Genomic DNA, 22,988 nt, shown 5'->3' on the forward strand with positions numbered 1-22,988 from the left:
AGATATGTAGGTTGGTTGGTGTTTTCAGGTATTTGTTTTTCCTTTCTACTACTATAAAAAAATAAATTCTTTCAAGAACACCGCGAATCTGTTTTTCAACAGTTATAGTTCAGTTTGTCAAAATGGCATCTAGTGTATTCCATAATGTAATTGCTTTCATATCTACAATCGTATTAATTGTAAATCAGTACAAATAGAAATGCAGTGTCCAGACATGATTGTGTCTTGTAAATCAGCTCCTATTTTCATACATGTAATTTTCAGGATTTGCTTGCTTTCTGCCACAGCTGCAAACAGTCTCACAAATTCTCTAAGCAGAAAAGAGGGTACTGTGACAGGACAGATGTATCCTTAGCTAATTCTTGTATGGATTATTTAATTGCTTAAATGATGCTTCATCCATTTTCTTTCTTGGACTAGTGAAATTCTTCTGGCATAGTATTTAACAAACTTTTTTTTGTAAGCCACTAAAGGAATAAAGCAAAGGACAATGAATTTCAGTTGGAAGACAGTATTTGCGTTTTATGTCTGAGGAAGAGGGAGGTCATTCTTTTATTTTCTAACTTCCAGTGGGGAACTAAGTGTAAAACTGATTTTTCTTACATGTAAATACATACATTTCAAACTGACTGATGTATTTTCCATTAGCTTAGGTATGGAGGCTTTGCAGTTGCGCTCAAAGAACTTCTCTTTCAGTTTACAAAAGCTGTTTTCTGCCTCTGCATTGAAAATATGCCTATTTTTTGTCCCCTTCCCTCCAAAGGTGTGTCTTGTTATGGAGTATGCTGAAGGAGGTTCTCTATACAATGGTGAGTATCATTTCAACTTCCTGGAGTTAAAGTGCTAGTATTAGGGCAAACATGTAAAGTACAAGTTGTTTCATAAGTATGTCTCCATTCTTGGAGCTATTGAGAAGCCACCTGAACACAGTCCAGGGCAACTGGCTGGAGGTGGCCTCCTTGACCTGCTTGGTGGACTTCCAGAGGTCTCTTCCAACTATTATATGGTTCTTTGAAATTCTTACAATAATTTTAAGGAGAAGAGAGTGTACCTTTTAAAACCTCTGTTCAGTTCACTGGTTTGTTCTTGATAGCAGTTTCTTATATTTTATATACAAGTAATGTAAGGTTTTCCAGTGGAACATCTGAAAACATTCTTCCTTAATTTGTAAATTCCCTGGACATTTGTTTAACATAGATTTTACCAGGGATAGCTGAGAACAAGCAACACTTTTCATATTGAATTTTAACATAAATGATTATGGAAAATGTACTAAAAAAATGGGAAATATTTTGACATTTCTGTTATTTTAACAGTCTGCAGAAAGGTATTTTTAGTTCAGTAATGAGGTGTTGGTGATTACTTAGATTCCATAGAGCTTTCTGACTGGTATTTTGTTAACTCCATTGTATCTGTTGTAATATGCAATAAAGTTCTTTTTAGTTTGTGCCTTTGTTTTGCAGTGCTGCATGGTGCTGAACCTCTGCCTCATTATACTGCTGCACATGCCATGAGTTGGTGTTTACAGTGTTCCCAAGGAGTGGCATATCTCCACAGTATGAAACCAAAGGCTCTAATTCACAGAGACCTGAAACCACCAAAGTAGGTTTAGAGTTCATTTTTCATATTTTATTACAATTGGTATTTAAGATCATTTACAATAATTTCATTGCATTTAAAAGAAATACCTTTAATTGGTACTAACTTTTAGATGTACTGTATTCCAAATGAAAGCTGTGCATATGAAACTTCAGTTTCAGAATGATGGTTTATGATACAGAAAATTAACTGTATTCAGTTACTTTCTGCTCATTGGGAAAAATACCCTGCTCCTGCAGGGTATCCATTATGGAAGAGGATTTTATTAGGAATAGGGCTTCTAATCAGAGGCATTTAAAATCTTCCAGTTTTGGAATGGTTGTGGTGTTCAATAAGAGAACATTGGGGGGGGGGGGGTGGTGCGTTGATTGGTTCTAATGTCATATTTAATCTGTTGCATTAGAGCCCTTTCGCCACATGGCCATCCTCCTTTATCCCCTCCTTCTGCTTGTTCCACTACCCCTGCCAGAAGCTCCCATCACTTTCCACCAAAACAAAATTTAATAGTTTCCTACCCAGTCAGTTTGTTATCCAGCTCTTTTTACAGCTTCCGATCTGGCTCCACAGATTAGATAGATATTTGAGGATAAGCAGACTCATCCCTTTTTGGTGGTAATCTGCAGTTATTACCAGATAAAATTATAACATGAAGCCACAATTTGAATCTTTAGTCCTTTCTTGTATTCCCCAGTTTTGATTTAGAGAGTTCACTTGTAGCTTCAAGTGCTTCCATTTAAATAAATAGCTACATTGATTGACATTGGTGGGAGTCTTGATTGTTCTTTTCGTAAAATTGTTACAGCACTTGTTGGTTTTCAGCCCCTGGCATCTGAAAGTCTACTTTTGTCAGTATATGCTTAGTGGTTTACTATGGCTAAAGATATTTATTTAAGACCTAGCATATAGAAATATTAATAAATTACATGATATATTGGGTTACTTTAAAATACGTAATATGTTCACATTAGACACAAATTACCTTCTTTTTTTCCCAGATTATAAAACAAAGCCCTGAGATACAAAGCCTTAGATATTCACCTATATTAGAATGATAGTTGTTGGGATTAAAAAAAAAAAAAGTGGTTTAATATCCTTTTTCTTCTTTGACAGTTTGCTCTTAGTAGCTGGGGGGACAGTTCTAAAAATCTGTGACTTTGGTACAGCCTGTGATATTCAAACACACATGACCAACAACAAAGGAAGTGCTGCTTGGATGGCACCTGAAGTTTTTGAAGGTAATAAAAATTCAGTGTTAATATTACATTTTCTTTAAAGGGATGCAACTGTGAATTAATGTGGTATAAGAATAAGGGCGTCATGTAGTCTTTAAAATAAAGTTTACTAAAGTTGCGGTAACAACTGAAAGAGTTTTGGCATAAGTCTAACATTTATTTAAAAATCTCTACAAGTGTCAAATAATTGTGCAGAGGTTTGAAGAACAGCACTGAACCAATTCTCTCATGTTATTATTAGATATTTATTTACGTGAAGATGTAGAACCTTTATTTGTCATTGCTGAGATTTTGCATAAGGAGTACCTTTAGACAGCTGCAGTTTTGTAAGTCAGTAAAATACAGCCAGAGGGCTCTTTCCCCACAATTTTGCTTTTTCTAAGATTCTTAAATAATTTCAAACTCTTCTGTCATTTAAATACACTGTCACTACTTTCACTCCCTACTCTGATTAGCTTTTAACTTTAGAATTTCCCTGTTAGAGTCTCTAAATTGAACATAATTGCTTTCTTTTTTCATCCCCCACTTTCTTGTAACTCCATCTTCATCTGCTTTTTGTGTAATCTAGAGATTTGATGTGCTTCCTCTTTCCTACATACTGAGGAACTTGTTAATAACAGTTAATTTGGTTAGGTGGAAAAACAAAGCTATTTCTTGGAGTGTAATTGGGGAAGACTGATGATACTTGACAATTAGATACCTGTAATTGCTACATGATTATCAGAGAAATAAACCCATAGATATTAAATTGCAGACTAAACACCTTTTAATCTGTCTGTACCTTAATTATCAATGCAATTTGGCAATGGTCTGGAAAAGTCAACCTCCTGCTTTAGGAAGCAGGTGCCCTTGATTTGATAAATTTGGCAAGTGCCTATGTGCAGCAGTAGTTTCCCAGATTCTGGATCCAGGTGGCCTCTTTCCTTTTTACTGTCCTTATTCCAGAGACTGTCCATATACAGTTTTAGGATTCCTCCCAAACATCACCTTTGGAACTTTTGTTCTGAAGGTACCGTTTTCTTCCACATATTGCTTAGAGTACCAACTGAAGGGCTATTTGTTTCACTGAGGTGCCTGAAATGTTTCCATTATGTTTTTTTATTCAGGCACTTCCTCTATTTTTTTAGCAGGACTGCTTCTTTTCTTAGCACTTGTTTTCTATTAAATTAAATTGTATAAATAGGAGATTCTTTTTCTTTTAGAAATAAGTAATTGAACAATCAGTGTTAAAGATAGATTTTTTTTCATGAAAAATGAAAAATCTTAATATAAAATGGATATAAATAAGTGTATTGTAGTAGGGATTTACAGTACATATCCTAGTTCCCCTAGTGAATGAATCCAGCCAGGTAGAAAGAAACCTTGTATTGCAGTTATTGTCAGACAGCACAAGAAGCCTTCAGCTTACAGTTGTTTTTATGTGCTTTTAACTAAAAGCGTTTACTGATAAATAGACAAATCATTATAAAAACACAAGTATCAAGGACAGGAAAGAATCTAGTATGATGCATCTTCTACAATGCAGCATATCAAATTACTCTTGGAGCAATCATTAAACTACTAAAAATAACCACTTTAAAGGGCAAAATTGTTAAAAATTTATTTGCTTGTGTTACTGCATCAGAAATCAACAATGGAATAAAGGCTAATATTAATTTGATGCTGTTCTAGTAGTAAGGTTTCTAGGTGAGAACAATAAAGACATGAGAAGCATCTGTTGCAGAACATGGTGCTTAGTGAACTAGTTACTGTAATGTTAAGAATTTTTCCCCCATTTTAAACCTAAGGTTTTAGAGCATTTAAAGCCTTGTACAGATCAAATAATCTAAATGAAAATAATATGCTATAGATCAGGATGAAGTAAAAGAGAGCAATTCCAATATAAGAACTCCCATTAGAAGAAACTATTAAAAAAAATTAAATTGGTTTGGGATAATAAGGAAACAATATTGAATACTTTCTCACTTCTTTTGGACTCTCATTTTTGAATTAGTCCAAGACTTCTCAGCCATAAAGCAGAATTCCGTTGCTCAAAAAGGGGAATAGTACTATTTTAGTTTTATAGGCTGTGTGTTACAGAAGTTCTGTGACTGCATAGATTAGGCTGTTTTGCTTTCCTTAGTGATCTGCCATTGTTTGCATGTCTTTTTTCTCACAGCATCTTTGAAAATAAGCTGACTGATAAAGCTGACATTTTCTTCTTCGTACCTTTTGAACTCATTAGCCACATTCAGCTACTTTGATACATGTATAAAGAGTTTTTGAGATCCACATTCTTAGAGAGTTTTGTAAAGTCCAAATTAGTCTCTTCACTTAAAGAGGGCTTGTGGTTCATGCTGTGGCCTGTTTCTTGTGTTTGCCTTGCAAAGTGGCTGGACTGGAATAACTGACCAGAGAACAGGCTGTTTGCCTTGCAGTTTGTCAGAGGTATGGGGGCAGAGGAAGTTGTCTCACAGGTAGTTGATGGAGCCTGTTGCAGCTATTGCTATATGGTGGATATTCACATATAACTAGACTTCTTTAATTCCACTGTTACTGAAATTATTAGTCTGAATAATGCTTTCTGATTAGGTATAAACAAAAACAATCTCTCAACCACTATTTGCCAATCTTAATTTTTGAAGATAGGTGAGCAAATCTCCTGTAATTCATATCCGTACATTTATTCTCATGTCATTAGCCATTCACATTTCTTGTTAGCATTTGCATGAGTTATGGTTACAAAGCATGCATTCTTTCTTTGTAGTCTCTGAACATTTTTATTTATTATTCTATGTCTCCAGCCTGTCTTCAGCACCTTAGGAGTCTTAGAAATATTGAACTTACAGTCAAAGAATTTTAATTAAGTAATGACATTACAAAAAGAATAAGAATAATAAACAAGGAGGAAATAAGATGGTGAGGAATTGAGGACTCTCCTGTTTTGTTCATGTGGTAACTTAGTAGTTCTTCTGAAGACCTGTAATTAAGTAAGAGTAATGGATATGACAGATGTTATTGGCTGGCGCATTGTGACTAAGGTTGGAAGAAGTGAATTGAAGAATATTTAGAGTAAGCAAAGAAAATCAATTAAACCCTGAATGCAAGAGATTTTTAAAACCTAATAAATTGCAGTTTATATTATATGAGAAAAGTGATGCATTTTATCCTTTCAAGATGACTCCAAATGAAAAGGATTGATTCCCAGAGAGGGGCATTCTTAACAGCCATACTGTCAAGTGGTTTCAGACTTAAGTTAGCATGAATCAGCCAGCTTTAGAAAACTGTTTTTTCTCAGCAAAATAAATGTGAAGTGCAAGTAAGTATGTAAAGCTAATTATTTGTTGGAGCAAGCTGCCCAGGAGAGTGGTGGAGTCAGCATCCCTGGAAGCATTGAAGAAGTGACTCAGCATGACACTTAGAGCCGTGGTTTAGTTGACATTATGGTGTTTAGTGAAAGGTTGGATTCAGTGCTCTTGGAGCTCTTTTCCAACCTGATCCCATGATCTGCTCAAACTATATTGCTTTTTGATGTGTTACATAGAAAAGAGTCAAATTATATTGATGGCTTTCTTCCAGGTAGCAATTACAGTGAAAAATGTGACGTTTTCAGTTGGGGTATTATTCTCTGGGAGGTAATCACCCGTAGGAAACCTTTTGATGAGATTGGTGGTCCAGCTTTCCGAATAATGTGGGCAGTTCACAATGGTGAGTTGAAAATACTTTATTGCATTTGAAGTTGTGTATATGACCTATAAATTTGCTAAACACTCTTAACTGTACAGCTTTAAATTACTAGTGTTTCCATTTTGTACTGCATTGAATATGCATTTTTGTCACAAAGACTAAACAGTTAGACACTGCCACTTTGTGTCAGTATGAGTTTTGAGTTACTTGGCTGCTACAGTGTTTGCTACGTGTAACTGGTGTATGAACAAAGAAGGATAAAGCATGATGTCCTCTTTATTACAACACTCCATTTTAAAAGTGATCGGAGAAAAACCTCTTACCTGGCTGAATGATGGTTTTATTAGCTACATTGTCTTTCTTTTGCCTTTTTTTTATAACTAAACATCTACAAGAAATGTGTAACTTTAAGTAACTTAACCTGTGTTTAGAAATCTTAGAAACTGTGAAACCGCCTCCAGGACCATTAGGCATTAAAAATGTCACTTTTGTTTTTCATCTGTGGTGTTTTGGGGTTTGTATTTTTTATTCTGCTGTTTGAATGGTTTTACCTTCTTGCCTAGGTACCTGCACTCTACTGTGCTAGGTGCTGTACAGAACAGATTTTCAGGAGCTTAGACTATGAGCAGGACACAGTGGTTGTGTTCAAATGGACTGCATTCTCTAAAGCAGTAGTATAACATTGGTCAGTGTAGTAGAGTAGACTGTAGTGTCTTCATGCTAGAGGTGTAACTTTTTTACTGCTGTGTTTTTAGGTACCATGGCAAAACAATTTTTTGAGTAATAAAGTAATGATAGTGAAGTAGTTCAGTGAATGTCTGCAAAGAGTTTCTGCAATTTGTGAGAGACAACATCAAGGCGAGCCCCAACTCAAGCAATGAAGGCTGGTACTCTGCCTGAGTGTCATTGCTTCAGTAGTAAATGATAGAAGCATAAGGTGAGCACAGGCATACCCTCTTCAAAGAAGAGAATGGGGCAGACAGAGACAGAATCAATGAATAATATAGTCCTTATAATACATATAGAGAGATGTTTGCAAATGCCATTTTTGAGTGAAGAATGGGATTCTCCCATTTTTCAAGGACACTGGACATTGAGATTAGGAGTGTTAAGTGCCTTGCATAAAAGCATTTACTGTAAAACTAAGTGTAAAACTAGTACTAAATTAGGAAGCCTCACTAAGGTGTGGGAGTATACTTTAAAATTCACTACCTGTACCTACTTTTGCTTTAAAATTTTATCTTCTTTATATTTTTCCATTTTCTTTTACCTTTTTCTTAAGAAGGAAGTGTTAGTGCACTTCATCTCACTTAAAACTATTCTGGCATTCTTACTTGATATATTACTTGTTCTGTTTAATATATTCTGAAATACTTACTTTCTTTGCAAACCATCACTGTGTCTCATATATCCAGCACAACTGGTTGTCCATTAATTGTTCTCATAGAAATTGTAATAAGAGGAGGAACTTGAAGCAAAAACCAGCTGAATAGTTATACAATAGTTGAAGTAAAATGTTATTAAAAATGAGTATAGACCATGAAAAAGTCACACAAAATTGGTAATTCCAGAGCCTGATAATTTCTCAGGATGTTCTTAGGAGCAGCTTTCAAAAATGCTTTAAGTCTTTTGGGTTTTTCTGTTTGTTTGTTTTGTTTTGTTGTTTGTTTTGTTTTGTTTTTTGGGTTTTTTTGAGGTTTTTTTTGTTTTGACTTTTTTTTTCTTGTGAATGCAGCGTTAGGAACCAAAGACTGTTATTATTTGCTTCCTAGTTTGGCCTAGAACTTTATTCTTCAGAAAGGAGTAACATTTCATTGCCCTTTGTAATATGCTGTATTTGGTCAGTCAGTGAATGTATTCAAACCTGTACTGAAGGAAAAGTTTAATTTTTTTCTACTGCTGCTGTGTAGTGCAAAGGAACTTTTCTTGTCAGTTTTTGTTTGTGAGAAAGAAAATTTAATTACAAGCCAGTTCATCCAGATTACAACTATTTCTGTGTTTTCCTTTATTTATTTAGCAAAATACTGGAGAGAGATCAGACACTTTCAGTTGTTTTAGAGTCTGTTTAGAAAGTTTAAAAGTGTTTTCTAATTTCAATTGCAGGTACTCGGCCACCACTGATCAAAAATTTACCTAAACCAATTGAGAGTTTAATGACCCGTTGTTGGTCCAAGGATCCCTCACAACGGCCATCCATGGAGGAAATTGTTAAAATAATGACACACTTGATGCGGGTATAAAAATTTATACAAGTATTTTAAACATTTCTTAAACTATTAAGCTGGAAAATTCATGTACAAAAGTTATGCCTTTCAGTCCATTCCAAAGGTGGGCTTGCATGTTTTGACAAAAAGTATCATGTTATTGAACGGAAATCATTTGTCATTTTTTTATATATATATATATATTTATATATATATATATATATATATATATTCCCTCTTTGAAGGGTATAATAACTCATAATAGATTTGAGAAAATAAACAAAGTCATAGGTGTATCTAATGTATTACATCATTAAAAATAATAGCATTCCTTTTTCTTCTGAATAAATTATTATAAATGTGATAGATAATTTACACTTATAAGTTATGAGGTGCAATTTAAATAGTTTTAAAACAATTGTAATTACTTTTTTATTAAGTAATTACTCTTTGTTCACAGTACTTTCCAGGAGCTGATGAACCTCTGCAATATCCTTGCCAGTATTCAGATGAAGGCCAAAGCAACTCTGCCACTAGCACAGGTACATTTGAATAAGTTAGAGAAAAAGAACAGCAACATGAAATGATGCAGATAGATTATAAAGCACATTCTTACATTGATTTTGAACTCAAAATTGAAGATGCTTCCAAAATCTTAAGCATCAGCAGACCCCATTTATTTTGTTAATACCTCATACAACATCATATTTAGTGTTCTCAGCCAAATGGTTTTGCTGAAATGTACTTGTAATGAAGAAAAAGCTTAAAATAAAATCTGTCTCCAAATGCCCAGGTTTAATGTCTCCATTTTTTCCCCATGAATGTTGCTAGCAATTGACTCTCTTTTACTCATATGTAATGTTTAAGAGTTGAAAGCTGCATCTGATTTAAGTTGCAATCTCCGCAATTTAAACTTAAACTTGTTTTATGATAAGTTGCAGTAAATACAGTAATTTAAAATAAGTGCAAAAAAAATCACTAGAAATTTTGGTGGATGCAACAAAATGTGGGCTAGACTTTCGGGTAGTTTTGCCCTCAAATAAATCCTTTTAATCATAATAATAAAAAATCATTTCATTTCCTCGTTGTTTGGAGTACATTTTTTTCCACTTAAGTAGTTTTTCTTTTTGCATGTCTTCAGCTTCCTCTGCTTGGTTGAATTATTTTCTATCACCAAAGAAATTGCTGCTATTTTGGATAAAGCTTCACTGACTACTTTGCAGCTTGGTGATCTTTATATTAGAAAAATCTTTGCAGCTTTAGCATTTCACTAAGTTTACTAGTTTTTCTCCACCTCTCAGCACATGATTTTAAGTGAATTTATCACTTCAAACTATGAATAGATATTGACTGATATTTTTCAGGTATTTGTGCTGCTCTGTGGTTAATGATGGTCTTTGTCATTAATTGTGAATGAGGTTGCTGTTGTGTTGTTAATATAACAGCTACCCTAAAAATTTCAAAGAGAGATAAAGATTGACTATAGAATGTTTTCATAGTATTTAGATACATTTTCTTTTTTCACTCCTCTTGCTTCTTACACTAATTGATCTGTAGCAGTCTTGCTACTTGTCTTTCATTAAAAGTTTTCAAAAGTGTTGCTTTAAAGGCAAGTTAGACATCTGAGAGCTTTTCTGTGAAGAGATTCACGTCAGTATTTTTAGCGGACATTCTCAAATGCTTTTCCTTGTTACTGGTTTCTAGGTTCATTCATGGACATCACTTCTACAAACACAAGTAACAAGAGTGATGCTAACATGGAGCCAAGTGACTTCCAAGGAGCTTCTACCAATGACACTATTAAACGTTTAGAATCAAAATTGGCACAGCAAATCAAAAATACAGCCAAGCAGCCGGTAAGCCAATGTGTGCAATTTTAAACCATAGTAACAAAATGGACATGTGTAGACATAAGTGTTGTGTCTGCTCTGAAACTTGTGTCCTCATTCAAAATAGTGCAAAATTGGATCCAGTTAGTTATAGGTGAAGAATATACAAGAAAAGGGCCAGAAAAATGCTGTATGGTGCCAAAAAGGTAAACTGGAAGGCTCTAATTTTAATCTAATAAATCCTTTTAAATGCATTGGAATATGTTTGAAAATTGTGACATGAAGGGATTAAATATTTTAGGTGAATTTTGAAGTAGAATTCAAGTAGAATGCAAAAATACAAAGATTGTCTTATGATAATATTGGCCTAATTCTGCTGATTTTTTTATCAGCAGTGTGAAGTTAGATTATTTTCAAAGCTGCAGATATTTCATTTGTATATACCAATAATATTTAAATTTTGCCATTTATCGTGTTGTGAATTTTAAATCTTGTCCCTTTGAAAATGCATATTGTAGAAAGATACTGGTGCATAATATGGAGGGGCTTGTGCAGAATATTGTTTTCACAAAGTGTGACTGTTAAACAGAGTGACCCTGGCCGTTTGAGTTTGCCCCCCTCTCGTGGGAGCAGTGTTGAGAGCTTGTCAGATGTTCGCGCACGACCACCGTCCGCCCTTGTTGCTGGAGAAGCCAAAAGGATGAGTGCTGACATGTCTGAAATAGAAGCAAGAATAGCTTCCATCACAGGTAAAATTTAATGATGTTTGGGGAGTAAACTAAACAACTGGAAAGAAATAAAGGAGGAAGGAAAATGTAAAACATGCCTAGTCTTACAGAAGGTTGACAATAGTAGCCATATGAAAATACTTGAAGTTTTCCTGTAGTCTTGATTGTCCTTTATTAATTGTGGGGGGAAAATGTCTTTATTTATGGTTATACACTTAGCAAGACTGAGTATTTTAATGGAGTATTTTAAAGGTTTTAGAGCTTTTATTGAATTCGATTTTTACCTTTTTTAAAAAAGCATTATTAGTCTTCTGAATATCAGTCCTATTCCAAATGCACAACTTTCTCCTTTTTATCTGAAATTGTGTTATTACATCTCTGCTAGCGTAATTATTTATTTAATAACATTTTCTTCAGGGTTGTCTCTATAATACTTTTGAAAATAAGAGGTAGGTTTAAAGTACATGTTCCCAAATAAGTTTAAAATTCCACTGTGACAGATTTCAAAATGAGAAACGTAATTAGACTTTATTCACCAGGTTGAGGAAGTATTGTCTTTTGTTAAAATAAAGCTGCAGGTGTTTTGCCAGGTTTCCTTCAGATATAAACTGTCATATATAAACCTTAAATCTTTGAGAGAATTAGAATTTATCTGTAAGTATGAATACATAATTTTATGGTGAAAGCAATCTTGATTCATCACAGAAGAGTGAATTAATAAAAATGTGTACACTTGGCAAACACTTTCTTGTCTCTTTTCTTCATCAAAGACACTGTTTGTTAATATATGTAAACTTCAGGTTTTAAGTTCCATATGTCAAAGTTTTTTGTGTTATGGTATATAAGCACAGATTTAAATAATTAAGCAAAATTACTTTGGTTAGTTCAGGATTATTTAGCTGTTTGAGTGGTTTTATACCAACATTAAAATTAGGGTAGTCAAGTAGCAGCAATTAATAAGAAATTATGCATCCAAATTCTGGCTTTCTTGTGCACCATGGCTATTTCATTTTTGTTCTTCATTGTATTATGATTACTCCAGGATCTTGTTTTATTAAATACTGAGGTACTGAAACAATATTTATCTTGCCCTAATTTTTTTTTACTTTAATGTTTTTATTTTAAAACCTTATTCCAAACTCTGTCTTTTGTATTGTCAGTCTTTGACTGGATGACTGTGTAGCACATCTCACCCTGAATATCTATAAAGGTTTCTTAACACAGAAGGTAGCTGTGTATTTAACTGTTAAGAACACCGCGCTGGTTTTATTTTAAAACATGTCAGGACCCACTTTGGTCACTGACATTCTTAATGTAACTTTTTGACATTATCAGAGATAGCCTGGCCCTCCTTTGAACGAGTTTTTAATTTTCCTAGTTTGTCTTCTTTAAGTACATTGCTCTGAAATAATAATAACTATTCGGGATAATCTAAGGGCTTTTTGGTGGTTTTTTATTATGACTGTAGGGTTTCTTTTTCTTGAAATAAAAGTACATATTGAACGTACTATTTTTGGTTTGGGGTTCTTTGGATAATTTTTGGGAAATCACTTCATGCAGTAGTGGACTATGAGAAATGATGTCAAGCCCATCTGACCATAACTTTTTCAAAAAGAGGTGAAACAGCACTGTATTGGTTTCTTTTTTTAATCTTGTTAACTGTGTGACAGAAATAATGTGCTGTGAACCTGAAAAAAAAATTGCATGGCTGGGTGAGGATTGGGCTGTTGTTTAATCAGGTTGAAAATTATTTAATCTTGTTCCATCGTACTCTAGATTAATTGTAAGAGTAAATCATGTAATGCACATCACCATTACTTACTGAGATGAGTATGCTACAATGTTCTACTTTTGGGACATGCATTCAGATTTGTCTTTAAATAGGAACTATTTATCTTAAACTACAGAAACGGTAAAATAAAAAAAAGTATGATTAGATTTTATTTCTAAGTGTATAATATTTCTTGAACATTATTCAGAAATTAAAAAGCTAGTAGTTATATCCAGTTTTCACAACAAAAAATCTTCACTGGTAGGGCAAAAGAGTAACTGGCAGGAATGATTGTCAAATGTAGTAAAAGTAAATATTTTTTCAGAGATAGATTTGTTTTGAAGTGATTTAAAGGAGCAGAAGTACCTAGCTATTAGACTTTTTAATAAAATAATTTGTATCTAACATTAAAGAAAAAATGTTAGTTAAGTTCAGGCAATCAAATTTTTTTTTTTTTCTGAATGTATAGGTGAATTGAAATAATTTAATTTGTTTTCTGTTTGGATAATTACATTTGGTTTTCCCTTCTGTGTTGCCATGCTGCTTTCTGTGTTTGACTTTTGTGTTGCTAACTATAACTAATTACACTGTGTTGTAATGATGGCTAGTTCTGCATTTTTTGCTTTTTAACAGTTGCTTTACTATGTGTAAGCATGAGTGGAAGGCAATGCAGTTTATTCTGCATGACACATTTTTGCATGAACTCTAGTTTAACCAAATATATGAAAAATGCAGTATTAGGAATTTAATAATTTTGCTCTCGCCATTTTAGTGTTTTGCATGTGTATTGTATATGTGTATTTTTTCAGCCTATTCCAAGCCTAAACGAGGCCATCGTAAAACTGCTTCATTTGGCAACATACTGGATGTCCCTGAGATCATCATACCAGGTATCGCAGACCAGGTGAACGGGTCAATTGGTTAAGATGCCGGAATAATGATCAGACTGCTAAAATACTTCTTGCTCCAGTTGCTTTAGGACAGGCCCAGAAATTTTCCTACTAAATTTTTCATAATGCTTCAGTAAAGAGGAGGATGATATTTTATTACAAACTTACTTTTATCAGTAAATTGTTCAATCTTCTAATCAAATTTACTTCTACTGATAAAGAACTTTTTCCTCTTAAGATCTTGATGTTCAGCGTCTTCTTATAGAGGAAAACTATATATGCAGTCTTGTATTACAGTACCTCATTTGGTGAAAATGGAACTAAGTTGAAAAATTCCTGTCTAGGTAATTGTTTTGCCCTGATCTTTGTTGTGTTTAGGCTCCCATTTTTAATCAGATCATAGTAGAAAAAAACCCGAAGATAAATGATGTACAGAACTTTAAATCCATGTGATATTTGTGATTAAAACATTAACACTTAGTCTGTGTAATTCTGATATTTGAGTACACTTTTCTAGGGCTAAAATGTGTGTGCATGAGATATTGCTGTTGTGTTTAAGTTAATGCCAACTAAAATTACTAGGAGAGGCTTTTGATAGGAAAAAAATTAATATAATCAGGCACCATGGATGGGAATATCATTTGGGAATTTAATGAACAATTCTCATGTATTCCAAGTCTTTTTTTAGTTAGTAGAATGACATTTTTCTTTCTTTCATTTCATACTTCTCAAAGCCTAAAAATAAGTATAATCAATCCCAAACTGTGATAGGCATACCATTAACAGTATGCAAGTCACTTCAGAGTGATATGTCAGGAGCAGAAAATGAGGATATGTGAGTGAAAGTATCTAGGAATCCACTAAAACTTGTGGCCCTCCTATTCTAAATTTCTACCATCTTAGGAACTTTCTTTATAAATCTTGATATTGTTAGGTATTAAAAAGTTGAATGCAAAAGATAATTTTGTACAAATGTTTCTTTCAAATAACTTTATTGAAGGTTACTGTAAAAATACACAATATGAGAAAGTCAATTCCAAAGAGCAATAGCATCAATAAAAAAGCAAACCTCTTTGGCACTGAGGCTAACAAATTGGTAGAAGAGTTTACTAGAGTAGCTTTCCACTGTAACTTTCAAGCGGTCCTGGCCTGCACTGACATAAATGAAATCCTGAGAAAGCAAGAAAAGCGAAAGTGAAGCCATCTGTCCAGTTTCAGTGTTAACTCTTGATGAGAGCCTGGTAAATAAGCTCTAGAAGCTAATGAGTGCCTCTTGTCTCTATACACTATCTGCCCATAACAGCATTGGGGCTTCCAAGAAACCTTGAAACTTCTAGGCAGTAATGAAAAACAGTGAAATAAAATACAATGTTGTTTTCACAAAACAGATTGTATTGCACCAGTCTATTGGTTTCTTAGTTAAGCAGCGGCCGGCATTAAAAATTCTTCGCCTGGTCTATTTTAATTGAACTTGACAGGATGGGAATTTCAAGAATTTGGAATACATATGAAAGAAATAGAAACCTGTACAAATAAAAAAAATGCATAGGGTTGGAGCAAGCATATTAAGAAGTTTTCTCAAAATTTATTCCTAAAGTATTTAAGTGAAATGAGTTTGAGTTAATGCTTTGTCAGAAGCAACTATTCATTAAAGAGGAGGATTAGAGTATCACATAGAGAGAATTTTGCTGTGACTGAATAGAAATAGGATAAAATCCAGGGTCATGCACTAACAGCAGTTTCTGTTAATAAGATGACATGGGATCATAGCACATGCATGCAGATTAATTCCAGGTAGTATGAGCCACGAATCTAATGTAGTTGTGAAATACTGTGAAATCGTAAGGTGTGTTTCCGGGAAAGATAAAGGATAAAGCACTGACACTATTACTGGCCCTTGTTGAGTTTGAATCAGGAATTGAACATACTGTTCTGGTCAGCCATATAAAAGAAACATACATGCACTCAAATAATATGAAGAAGAGTTACTAGGATATGAAGGGTATAGAGAGTATAAAAACAAATCTGAAAGCGTGGCTTTTTTTAGCTCACAAAGTGAAAGCTGAGAATGAATAATTATTTTCTATAGATGAATCTGCTGCTAAGAACTAGGAAGAGATAGCTCCTTAAGCTAAAAGACAGTATTGGCACTACAGAAAAAATATGTAAATTGTCTGCAAATAAATCTGGGCTTTATATTGAAAATTTTCCGGTTGTCAGAGCAGCTTTCCAGTAATAATCCCAAAGCCAGAAAAAAATGAGATTAATCATTACATGACAGAACATGATCATCTGCCCAGTAAACTAATTATATTCATCTGTATATTTCTCACTTCTTTCCTTTCTTTACTCTTTCAGCACAAGGCTCTCAGTTCTGGCCTCTGAACACACTTTTTACTTTCTAGACCCCTAAGCTTCCAAGACCCCCAAACTGTCACCACCATCTCAATCCCACCCAGTTATGTTCCATACTACTTCTGCCACAGACCCAGCTCCTCCGGACTTCCCTGGGCACGTCCCTCGGTGGGGCGAGCAGCTCGTCCCTGTCCTTGGAGCCGCACAAGTGCCGGTCTGTGCTGCTGCCTGGAGTTGTGCTGAGCACATGGTAGAGCAGCTGCTGCCCGGAGAGGGGAAGCACCAGGCAGGCATGTTACCGTGAGTCAGCTGCTTTGGGCAGGGCTATTTTGGAAGGATGAGTGCTACATCTGCTATCATTGGGGGTTTTCGTAATGCGTTGCCTCAACTGCATTTCGTCCATGAGCTGATTATGCTTCCAAGGTCGTAAAATACATACTTTATCAATTAAAGGTAAAGAATATTGTCAGAAGGGGAAGCTTTTAGAATATATTTGCTCTTCTTTCTAAGTACTATAAGAGTGAAGAGAGCTATTTGTTCATTTAAGATGTTATTTTGCGTTACTAGCTTACAAAACTTAAAAACTGAAAGATGGGTCAAAAAATTCCTCCTTTGCGTAGCAACTTAGCAAATGAGTTTGCAGTGGTGGTATCCTGTAACCAGATAGCCTAGTAATGTATCAGTTCTTTTTTTTTCATTTACAGTATGTATAGTACAGGTTATAAGCACCAACTTTATTTTTATATACATATTTATATATAAAAAATTAAAGCCCTCGTAAGTACAAAAGGTTAAATATCTTTATGTTTAAAGAAACAAAAAAATTCTGAATTCTAGTTTGTATACTTTTTTGGTAGAAACCATTCAAGCAGCATCTAGCAAATATACCTACAAGTACAGCCTTCTCTTCACTGGCAGTGTTAGACATCTCGTGCATTTAGCATGTGTGCATTTGGCTTTGTAATTTTGTCATCTGAAACTGTGCCACAGCGTTACAATTTTTATAGCATTGACACTGCATAAATGACTACTCAAGACAGACACATTTTGTGTAGAGGGTCTTTAGAAGGTGGATAGGAATTATGGATGCTGTAGGTCTGTAGATTTCTATCTACTTTTAAAATCAATGTAAAGAAATCCCACCCTTGTCTTTCCAGATCACTTAATTCTTCTGGAATCAGATCAATGTTTTAACTTCTTCAGAAAGTCTTATAGCAGTGTTGCAGTCCCTAATCATCCTGCACTGTGAGAGAGGACACTGTAGGTGTGTAAGGAAGAGAGAGGACTGTGAGTAAATAAGAAAGTGTAAAAGGAGATGCACGTATCTGCTAAAGGGCAGGGAGAAGAGGTCATAGCTGGTCTGGATATTTGGCGGCTGAGGGGGGGTGGTGATCAAAAGCTTAATAAGTTGTACAATTTATTTTTGCCTAGAGTATGTGGGGCAGGACGTGATGGAAGTTTCCTGTTCCTTTAGAATTTAATTTTAGAAAATAAACAACACTATGTGAAATGGGTTGTTCTGAGGCCATGAAGTATATTTGTGACATTTGCTTTTTAATCTTAAAATCCTGTAAACCAGCAAAAGCCTAACACTGCATCAAGTTACTGTGGATTAACTTGGGTCCATGTACAAATCTGTTAGTTTTATAATGAGGAAAAAATATTTTTAAATGGACATAGAGGTAAGAACAAGATCAAAACTGGGAGAGAAAAGCATAAAAAAGTACCCATGATCTTTTCAAATAAATTTTTTTGTTGTGTTGTACAGCATATTTTTCAACTGAAATTTGTGTTGAATCTGGAGCAATAAGTATTTGTTGATTCGTAGTCTGTTTCTGCCTTGTTGAAGCTATTTGCCAGATGTCTGCAGTATTATACTAATTAAAATGGCATTGCCTAGTTGAGCTTGCTCTTCCCTCATGCTACTAACTTGAAGATATTTCATTTAAAGGTGTTCATTTTTTACAACAGTAGTTTTGGCCCCTCTTTCCCCCCCACCCCTTCACTTCCCGCAAGGCATTTTCTTTTCTTTCTTGCACCCCACCCTGATTATTTTAACATTTTGGCAGCCATGTTCTAATATTTCAGCAACACATGCACTGGGTTCTTTAAATTCACAAATGTTGCTAATCTGAAATGAGAATTTCAGATATTTTTGCAAGCCTATTTCAGCTGAACTAATTTTATAACAATGTTGTTGAATGAAATGTGCACATAATTTTGTATCAGTCGTGGGTGGATGGCACATATGTTGCATATTGAGATGAGCTGTGGCAGCCAGATGAAGTATCCACAGCACAGAATTCTGTTAAATGTATAATCTTGTTTGTTAAACAATTGCATAGAGGAAAAGTTCACTGCAGATGAACAAGTTCAGACTTTTTGACATAGATTTGTAATTCACAAGATCCCCATACGAAACTATTAAACTTAGCCATTGTTGCTTAGGTAAGTATTTATTTTCCCTGAATTTCAGAAGCAAAATACCAAGACCACAGAACAGTTGCAATTCAAATCTGTTTGTAGTCAGAGCAAAAAGTATATTTCTCTTTTAGAATCCTGCTTGACTTTCTTATATGATTGTTTCTTATAGTACCTTCTATAAATTTTGAAACATCCTGACAAATTGATAAAGTGACACCAAGCATTTTGTATTGCTGTTTTGTGGTAGTGTGTTCCTACATGTAGTAATATATATATTTAAAAACTTAAGGGCTTATTGAACATATCAGTCAATATTAAATAGTCTTACATTTTTGTAGTAACTGTTGCAATTCAAAGCACGTGACAGGATAGGCTTGGAGTCGTGGGAATTATGCTGAATGAGAAGTATCCAAAAGGTCAGCAATGTGATGCCTTTTGCAGGGCTTTGAGTGAGCTGTGTTGGTGGCTGAGTGTGGGGCTGCTGGGCGAGGGGCTGCCGTGGCTGCAGTACATGTTTCAGATGCTCCCCTCCAGTAGCAGAGTTACGTAATGCAGAGCTAAGAGCAAGAATTTTGAGCATTGTCAGCTGTTACTCGGGACATTTTGGTGTTTCCTTTTGGACAGCTGACCTGTTCTCAAGAGATAATATAAACAATCACTGTAATAAAAATCAAAGTAGTCAGGGAGATTCTGTTGAGTAATCTCCTTTTATTTTTAAGGAGATTTTGTTTCCTGAAAATGCCTTTGATTGCTTGTCAGCGCTAAAATTTAAACTGTTTTATGTAGCTGTCACTGGTGGATAATTGCAAACAGGTGGAAGGAGAAGAGGAAAAGATTACAGCATTGTGCTTTGTAGGTTGATGGTGAGATGTGATTTAGCTGAACGGTCCCCTTTTCACACTTCCCAGAGCATGAGAACAGGACATAGTTTCGTTCCCCTGAAGGAGACGGGAGAGCAGAAGGAAGCGCTTTCGCTTCTTCCTTTTCTTGAGGGGAGCGTCACGCAGGCAGAAGTCCTTGCTGTGTTCCTTGAGCAAGCCAAAGAGCAACAGGTTAAAGCTGGCAGCCTGTTATCTTTGTGGTTTAGCTTTTAGAAATCCCCATAACGTAACGCACTTGAAATAGATGTCGTCATCAGCTCCTGCCCCAAGTACTAAGCCTGACCAAATACATGTGACAGAAGATGGTGGAGTAGAGTGCAGCAGCTATTCATGTGGTAGGAGTGGTTATTGTATTAGGGTCTACTTTTTGTTGACAGGCCAGCATGTTTTGAGTTAAAATTCTGCAGCTGTCTCTCCCCCTCTCTCACTTTGTCTCTGTGGATTTGTACAAATTCCAAGCTCCTCAACAGTCGCACCCTTCTTATTTTGTTCTGAATATATTTCACTGGTTTGTTTTTGTTTTGTTTTTTTTTCCCAGCAGGAAACGGACAGCAGAGGCGCAGATCCATTCAAGATCTTAGTGTTGCTGGAACAGAGTCCAGTCAGGTAATGTCCTTCTCATCTCTTCTTTGCCTTTCAGTAAAGTCAGTACCAAATCTGTACTGGGGAACTGATCTGGAAATCTTCACCTTTGATGCTTTCATAGAAATGATGTGGAAGTTTGGCAGACTGTAGTGTTGTTTGTATTGCATTGAAATGAGATTCCATGCGAGTAACTATGAATGAGCTCTAGATGAGAAGCATTTTCTGTATAGCTTATGCAGTATTTATCACTTTTGTGTACACATGTTTTTTTGTGTATTGCTTAATTTGGCTGAGGGCACATGTTACACAGGAAAGCCTTTTCATTTTTCTGTATGTAGGAAACAATTGTAATTACTACTTATTGTGTAAAACAGTTATATATAGACTCACTTTCTGCATGAAAATAAAAAGCATGTGCATCAGTACAATAAATGTTATTTATTATCAGTCTCTGAATCCTGAATTGTAAATTACAGACATATCTCTCTATGTCTTGTGAAAGATTTACAGCAGGGTGTTGTCAAAAAGTTTTGTTTAAAAAAATACTGTTTGAAAAAGATATCTTATAATAACATATCTATATGTCTGGTATTGTAAATGCCATGGTAACAGAGACAGTGGTATGCTACATAACATGCTCCTAGTTTCATTTCAGTTTTAAATGAGAAAAGTATAGCTAATGCTTTATTCAGATGTGGTTATTTTGTGTTTTTAATTGCTTCAACAATTCACAGCGGCTATTTGGTCCTTAGTGCGAATTGGCAATTTTGAGATTCCTACTATTATTTAAGTGTGGGATACTGGTGCTTTGCATATTGATCAGGTTAATTGGGTTTCCTTATTAAACAGCCTACTGCAATAATATAAAATGGGTGGTAATTCTTGGGGGGTGTAATTATCAGGAAGATAACCTTTGATTTTTCTTTAATTCCATGGAGTATGATAGCCACAGAAACCTCATCAATCCTGTAGGTTATTAGTAAATTTATTGTGTATATCTACCAGAAAATAACAAGTCTGCATAATGTATTTTAATAGCTTCAGAGAAGACAGGTTTGTTAGAAAGAAATTAATCTGCAAAATTTAGGAATTAATTTAGCTTATTCATTTAATTGTAGAATTAAAATTATGCAAGACTTGAGGGAAAAAATTAAGTGACAATACATCAGTTGTACCAAATTGTGCTGATTGATGTATGAATATATTTAATTATAGCTTTTTTATTTAAAAGTTTTCATTCTGTTCATTTTAATGAATGGTTGATATTTCAGATTTTCATAATTTGCTTCATATCTTAATAACTATTATAATAATCTTTATTTGAAAGCTATTCTTCTGCTTGTATGGGTGTTCTTGCTAAATTGTCCTTGTGAACAATTTAGCAGGAGGATACAGAAATTTTGTTTTATGCTTACCTCACCAATATCTCCTGTGGGTCTATAGAAGTACCAGAGTCATATTTTACTTTCTCGCTTCTGATAGTGTACAAATTGGAAATGTAAGTGGAAGAATTACAATTGTCTGTTGCTATCCTGCAGTTTCTTTGGAAACGTGGTAAAATCTGGAAAACATAGTATTTTAACATGCCTGAAAAATGCAGTTTCAAATATGTTTTTTTGCCCTGTGCATATAAACAAATAATGAATTTTTATCCCCTTTTTGATGTGAGGAGAGATAGAGGAGTCTGCTGAAACTAATGCTAAGTTTTTATGTACACATGCTTGTATATTAAAAAAAAAAAATTGGATAACAATGAAGAAACAAAACAATGTAATTATGGCTAAAGTCTTAAGATTAATCTTTATGGGTTTCTATACATCTGGACCTCAGTGCCTTGATTTTTTGTTAGAAATTTTGAGCTACAATCCATATAAGCAATCTGTGAGCCAAAGCAGAAAAAACATCTGAGTGGCATAGCTCTGGTGAGTTTATCCAATCTCCCCATATGCACCATACCATATCTAGGGTATCCTTTCTAATGTGAAAATCCCCTTCCCCTCCCTCCCTTCATTGCAAACATCCTTCTTCCCCACATTCCATTCTCCCTTACACCCACTCTGAGGCACAGCCTTCTTCACCAAACAGCCATGGCCCCTCTGCTCCCTCACCCAGGCCATGAAAGGTCCTATCCCACTCAAAATTGAAGGATTGCCACGGTGCCTCTTCTCTGGATTTTAACTATTTGTCACAGTAAAACTGATCAGAAATATTTTTACTGAATGTATTTTTCCTTAAAATTGCTGCTGTGTCTATAGAAAATGGTTCTGTTACTACTACAGGTTTTTAATTAGAAAGGTTTTACCAAATTAGAATGGAATTTTTCCTAAAGTGAAGGAAAACACCAGGCTTGTATATAAATAATCAAATATATGTATATATAATATTAATTTATATATATATATATATATATATATATATATACATACAATATTTAACAATACATATACCAAAGTTTGGGTGCTTACCTGAAAGGGATAGTACAAGACTCTTGGTCCTGTGTACCTGTTTGTCTGTTTTCATTTGACCACCTTGTATGTTTTATGATTCTATGTCTATTTTATGTCTGTGTGCTCTTGAAAGATTTATCTGTGTGGCTTGTATGGCTGACAATTGCTATGTTTATGTTGTTGAGACACTTACAGTCTTAACAGTATTGCTCTTACTGGTGTTCTCAACAGCAGATAGTAATAGTGCTTTGCAGAGGGTTTTACTACTCAGCATCAACAGTTTAGATAGGAAATTTGCTAGGTCAAGGGTTTTCCATCTTTGGATCAGCTGTTAGAGTGATTTGGTGTTGAGAACACAAGTTCAGGTCTGAATTTTC

General features: G+C 34.7%; 1 protein-coding gene across 5 annotated transcripts in view; it reads left to right on the forward strand.

Moving 5' to 3' along the window:
* Positions 1-22,988, forward strand: part of MAP3K7 (mitogen-activated protein kinase kinase kinase 7) — a 47,758-nt gene that overhangs the window by 13,218 nt on the left and 11,552 nt on the right. For 2 of the 5 annotated variants that reach the window (XM_059842453.1, XM_059842449.1), the window contains exons 4-13: positions 764-809; positions 1,464-1,602; positions 2,710-2,834; positions 6,390-6,518; positions 8,601-8,731; positions 9,162-9,243; positions 10,406-10,557; positions 11,120-11,279; positions 13,839-13,919; positions 20,118-20,185. In XM_059842453.1, the coding sequence (XP_059698436.1) occupies positions 764-809; positions 1,464-1,602; positions 2,710-2,834; positions 6,390-6,518; positions 8,601-8,731; positions 9,162-9,243; positions 10,406-10,557; positions 11,120-11,279; positions 13,839-13,919; positions 20,118-20,185 (1,113 nt within the window). The remainder of the gene's footprint in view (positions 1-763; positions 810-1,463; positions 1,603-2,709; positions 2,835-6,389; positions 6,519-8,600; positions 8,732-9,161; positions 9,244-10,405; positions 10,558-11,119; positions 11,280-13,838; positions 13,920-20,117; positions 20,186-22,988) is intronic. The other 3 variants (XM_059842450.1, XM_059842451.1, XM_059842452.1) reach the window with 3 other exon arrangements.

Source organism: Haemorhous mexicanus, chromosome 3 (genome assembly GCF_027477595.1).
Source record: "Haemorhous mexicanus isolate bHaeMex1 chromosome 3, bHaeMex1.pri, whole genome shotgun sequence".
NCBI classification, from domain to species: domain Eukaryota; kingdom Metazoa; phylum Chordata; class Aves; order Passeriformes; family Fringillidae; genus Haemorhous; species Haemorhous mexicanus.